Source organism: Myxocyprinus asiaticus, chromosome 5, assembly GCF_019703515.2.
Source record: "Myxocyprinus asiaticus isolate MX2 ecotype Aquarium Trade chromosome 5, UBuf_Myxa_2, whole genome shotgun sequence".
Lineage (NCBI taxonomy): Eukaryota > Metazoa > Chordata > Actinopteri > Cypriniformes > Catostomidae > Myxocyprinus > Myxocyprinus asiaticus.
Genome location: NC_059348.1, coordinates 44911656 through 44917655, shown reverse-complemented (window position 1 = coordinate 44917655; position 6000 = coordinate 44911656). Strand labels below are relative to the sequence as shown.

Below are 6000 nucleotides of genomic sequence, written 5' to 3'. Positions count from 1 at the left end.
TCAGCTCTGTAGGTCCTTACAATACAAGTGAATGGTGACTAGCACTCAGAAGGGCCAAAAAGGACATAAAGGCAGCATGAAAGTAGTCCATAAGACTCCAGTAGTTAAATCCATATCTTCTGAAGACAGGTTTTGGCCGTAAGGGAATATATGTAACAGTGTTACGTAATCAGAATACAGAAATGAAGTAACTATTCAGCCCCCATTACATTTTCTAGCACCTATATTCAGAATACAGTTACTTTGTAAAATTTTGTTAGAATACTTTTCTCATAATGACCACAAAATAAGGCATAAAGAAAAAATTCTTGTCAATCAAGTGCGAAACTTTATTTTTTATTTATTTATTTATTTATTTATTTATTACAGCGCAGATGCATGCTGCAAACCCCTCTTCCGCTCTCTTTTTCCCAGATCGGCTGCAGCGCGTGTGCAGTGTTGCCAGGTGCAAAATTGTGCTCACTTGAAAACACGATCGCGGGTTGTGTTTTTGAGATACTTTAAAAATGCACCACGTTCACCAAAAGGTCTGATGGTAGGCATTAAAAATAATAATAATAATAATAATTCAACGTCTTATTCGTGTATAACGATTACCGGATTTAATATCTGGCAACCGTACTGGCACATTTTAACAATCAGCATGCTGTCAGCTGTGCAAAAGTATCAATACAGTCTGCAACATTATTTCCTCAAATAGAACATTCGCGCATATGATACATTGTTTCCCGCGATTGTTGCTGTGTAAATACATTCAGGGTTAGGGAGTAACGGAATACATGTAACGAGATAACATATTTAAAATACAAAATATAAGTAACTGTATTCCACTACAGTTACAATTTAAATCATTGGTAATTAGAATCAAAAAGTATTTTGATTACTGAAGAGATTACTTTGCATTTTATTGTCATTTTTTTCATTTAATATTTAGTCCTTTCAGATGGAAAACATTTCTACATATAAATGATGGGATCCAAAGTGCATTTGAACAGCGGTGAAACATTTTCTTATGATGTGTTACATTCATACGAGCAGACAGAGAAGTAAGTCTGAAGTAAGTTTGGAGCAGAAGAAATAGAAATAAACCTTGTGTAAACTGTCAGCTTTGCTAAGCTAAAATGCTATTTCTGGCCATTTTACATGCAGGTTACCAGGCACGATCATATTTTTTATCAAGAAAATTCAGGTTGGATCATAATTTCTTTTTTTTTCTAGTAAGACCTTTGATATTAGGGCAAAAATCGTATTCTTGGTAATAATTTTTGTATTGTTTTCCTGTAAAAATATCAAAAAAATCCTTAAACAAGATCAGTTTGATTTATCTTGTTTTAGAAACAACACTGCACAAGATATTTAAGTTTTTCAGAGAATATATTTTTAACATGTGTATTTTGTCTTACTGTACTGGCAGAGATTTTATAGTCAAAACAAGTGAAAAAATCTACCAGTGCTGAAGAAGTAATCCAAAGTATTTAGAATACGTTACTAACCTTGAGTAATCTAACGGAATATGTTACAAATTACATTTTACAGCATGTATTCTGTAATCTGTAGTGGAATACATTTCAAAAGTAACCCTCCCAATCCTGAATACATTTATGCAGCTGCAGATTTGGTGAGTCACGTCCTCATCAGAAACTTGCAGAACTGTTGAGAAATAGCAGTTATTTACGACAATAATAGGCTACTATGAACAGGTAAAAAATAAATATAGAGAAAGTAGGCCTACTGCGAAGACTGAAAGAGGGAAAAGGACTTGAAGTAGATCAGAGTCCAAACGATGACAGAAAAACCTCATGTAAATAACTACTGTAAAATGTGTGGCTTATAGATGCACGGAGGCTAGTTCAGTGTAACACATATTGTAACATACAGGCATATTAATATTATTTCTCACTTTTTTTTTCTTTTTTTTTTGTGATTACATTTTTTATTGACTCAACTATTTCTAACTTTAAAAAAAAAAAACATCTCATACGAAGTGATGCACAAAAAATATATAAAACAACAATTTAAAACAAAACATAGGATGAGTAAAAGAATCAAAAGCACCCAAAATAAAAGTAATGGTAGTAAAAGAGATCCTATCAGCCTAAATATGGAAAAATGCAAGCAAGCCTGGTTAAAAATGATTAATATACATTGTTGTCACATGACAAAACTACTCACTACTTTATGGCATCCAGTTATCATCTAAAAAAATAAATACAGTTTATTTGCATTTCTTATCTAATGTATTTTTCTTTGTCAGTCCAATAAAATAAAGGATTAAGAAAAAGATTAAAATGTTGTTAAAATATTAAAATATTGTAGCTGACCACAAAATCCCTTCTGTTTGTCTTCTTCCTTCCATACAGAAAAACATTAGTGTCCAACTCCACACCTAATTTAAACAAACAAGCTATTCAGATTCACTTATATTAGTTAAAAGTGGAGGTGTAGCACTTCAGATAAGATAATAATGACATATCACACTTAATTTCTCTAGTTGTGCCTTGTCTTTGTAAATATGTATTCTGAATACATTACTTTTTATGTGATGTATTCGGAATACCTTACTGAATACATTTAAGAGAGAATATTCAGCACAGAATACTTTCTTAAAGTAAGCCGCCCAACCCTGACTGAAGCAATATGATAGGTGTGGGTCAGAAAAAGATCAGTATTTAAGCCTTTTTTTCCTGAAAATCTATTCTTTCACATTCAGTCACCAACTGGTTAGGACTGGTCAAAGGTGGAGATTGATAGTAAAAAAGGACTTAAATGTTGATCTGTTTCTCACCCACACCTATCATATCACTTCTGAAGACATGGATTTAATCACTGGAGTCATATGGATAATTTTTACGCTGCCTTTATGTGCTTTTATTATTTTTTTTTGGAGCTTTAAAGTTCTGGCCACCATTCACTTGCATTGTATGGACTTACAGAGCTGAAATATTTTCTAAAAATCTACGTTTGTGTTCCACAGATGAAAGAAAGTCACACTCATCTGGGATGGGATGAGGGTGAGTAAATGATGAGAGAATTTTCATTTTTGGATGCACTATCCCTTTAATGTTCAGCTTTAAAAAAACAACAACACAGTTTTAAAGGTTCTGGGATAATTTACATGTTTTCTGTGTGAAAGGAATATTGGTTTCATGTGGTTGTACACAGAATGTTTTATGCAAATATTTGAAATAGGGAGTTGTGTGCGGGAAGCTTCAAGTGGTTAATTGACACCTGGCTATAAAGAAACTGATATTTTCTGAATAAACACCCATTGATGGTTTGGGGCATAATCTGCACCACAATGATTGATCAGTATGATAATATGACAGGAGAAATGTTCATAAAAGTTAAAGTAGCCTAATACAAATACATGAATAAGGGCATACATTTTTGAAAATGACACGTGTATTAGTACACTCCACCCAACTAAGGCCAGCTATATTGCCAGCCAATCCGCAGTGTGACCTATTGTGGGTTGCCAATTCATCACTGAAAACCAACAGCTTGCAATACAATGTATTTGGACTTAAGGGAATATTCATGTTCTGCATAATGTTGATAAACACAAAAATACATTTCAACTTGTCCCTCCTTTTCTTTAAAAAAAGAAAAGAAATCGAGGTTACAGAGAGGCACTTACAATGGAAGTGAATGGGGCCAGTTTTTGGAGGGTTTAAACACAGAAATGTGAAGCTTAGAATTTCATAAAAGCACCTAAATATTTTTTTTCTGTTAAAACGTATGTATTATTTGAGCTGTAAAGTTGTTTAAATCATTGTTTTTCATCGGCCGTTTTAGGGCTTGTGAGTGTTTATGGCATGTCGTAATGGCAGGCAACAAAGTTGTAAAATTTGATTTAGTTTTATACAGAAAAAGGTTAGTACGCGGTTTTACCACACTAAAATTATGTTAACACTCAAATTGTTCACGTCTTGTGGCTATACTTTTGAAATTGTGAGTATTTTAATATTTACAGATTGGCCCCATTTACTCCCATTGTAAGAACCACATTGTTTTTTTTTTTTTTTTTTTTTTTTTTTTAAGAAAAGGAGTCGAAATTATTAAAAGATCCTTGTTCTATGTTTAAGAGTAAAAATACGAGTATGTGTGTAGAGTGCAATGGGATACTCTGTGTATGTGCCCGTGACGTCAGAGGCTGGTCGCTATTCAGTGCTGATTTGCGAGGCGCGCGCTGACAGATTTTGCGTACGCTTGATGTCTCCTCCTCTCTCTCTCTCTCTCTCTCTCTCTCCCTCTCTCTCTCTCTCTCTCTCTCCCTCCCTCTCCATCACCTCAGACCTCAGCAGAAAGAAGGAAATATACCGTAGACCACCACATCGCTGGAATGGATTCAAAATGATAATTTGAGATGGATGAGTGATCGGAAGGATGGAACCGCTTAACCTGTTTCTCGCCCTCCTCGCTCTCCGGGCCAGTCTCGCCTCCGCGGCGGACCGTAAATTCGGTAAGTGTTTTCTTACGTTATTGTGTTTGTGTACGTCCGCGTTTCTGTGGGGAATGGACGGGAAGTGCGCGCCATCATGTCAGTATTAATAGTCCACATTAAGAGCGCGCGCTGATAAAACATTTTTTAAGCAGATACAAGAGTTTACCTGCGCTCATGAAGCCAAGAAAGACAGCGACGGGGAATATCATAAAAAGCATAATGTTTATTCCCAGAGAGAGACGACACGAACTAAACAAACAGTGGCTTCAGCCTCTAAAACATCCGGATTCTTTCCTGTACTCTCAGTCTGTATTAATTCATATAACACACCCATGGCCTGGATGCCACAGTTAACATGCAGATGAATCCAGAATATGCTCTCTTTTAATTATATTATTGGTCTGAACATCAGATAATTGTTTGTGTCTTCAGTTGGGCCTCTGTCTGCAGTCTCAGTGCATCAGCACAGGAAATGTAGCATCATAGATTACAGCTCGCCTCTGTGCTCAGCATGAGACATATAATAGAGTTTATATGGGGTCTGCGTGTGTGCCTGTGTGATTCATAAACCCAGCCCAGAAAAAGTCATCCTGTCAATCATTAGCAACTGTAACCATGGCAACAGCTTGCCGCATGTTACATTCATATTGATTTGATTGCTCTAGACACCTTGAATGGCACAAATACTAGTACACACACACAGAGAGACACACGATTTTTAATAAAATTGCAAAATAAACTGTTATAATAACATTTCAACAAGGCAAACAGGTGAGCCTAAACAAACTAAGAAAAGATACTTCTGCAGTGTAATGTCCTTTAAATTAACTGAATTTACTTTAGCTAAATTCAAATGAACCGTTTATCAGTTTAAAAACAGCCAGCCAACGCAAATCACTTTAATGATGTTTTAAATGTTTTAAATACATTTAAAGTGAGATTACAGTTTATGGAAAAAACTTATGACAACAATAAAATATAGGCCTATTGGCAGATTTAATGCCCAGCTATCAGAACTTAACACTACACACTAGTTGAATACACAAAACACTTCTTTTTTCTTTTCTCCCCAATTTGGAATGCACAATTCCCACTACTTAGTAGGTCCTCGTGGTGGTGCGGTTACTCACCTCAATCCGGGTGGTGGAGGACAAGTCTTAGCTGCCTCTGCTCCTGAGACCGTCAATCCACGCATTTTATCACGTGGCTCGTTGTGCATGACACTGCGGAGACTCACAGCATGTGGAGGCTCATGCTATTCTCCGCGATCTGCGCACAACTTACCATGCACCCCATTGAGAGCGAGAACCCCTAATCGTGACCACGAGGAGGTTACCCCATGTGACTCTACCCTCCCTAGCAACCAGGCCAATTTGGTTGCTTAGGAGACCTGGCTTGAGTCACTCAGCACGCCCTGGATTCGAACTCGCGACCCCAGGGGTGGTAGTCAATGTCAGTACTCGCTGAGCTACCCAGGCTCCCTCACAAAACACTTCTTTAACCCTTAAGCACTTACCTCCGGTCTTCAGTGACCAGGGACCTCATTCCACCCCCTG

General features: G+C 36.6%; 1 protein-coding gene across 2 annotated transcripts in view; it reads left to right on the top strand.

The window, feature by feature from the left end:
• Positions 1 to 4259: 4259 nt before the first annotated feature.
• Positions 4260 to 6000, top strand: part of LOC127440302 (receptor-type tyrosine-protein phosphatase N2-like) — a 29114-nt gene continuing 27373 nt past the window's right edge. For both annotated transcript variants that reach the window (XM_051696811.1, XM_051696810.1), the window contains exon 1: positions 4260 to 4462. In XM_051696811.1, coding sequence (XP_051552771.1) covers positions 4387 to 4462 — 76 coding nt within the window. In that variant the 5' untranslated portion in view covers positions 4260 to 4386. The remainder of the gene's footprint in view (positions 4463 to 6000) is intronic.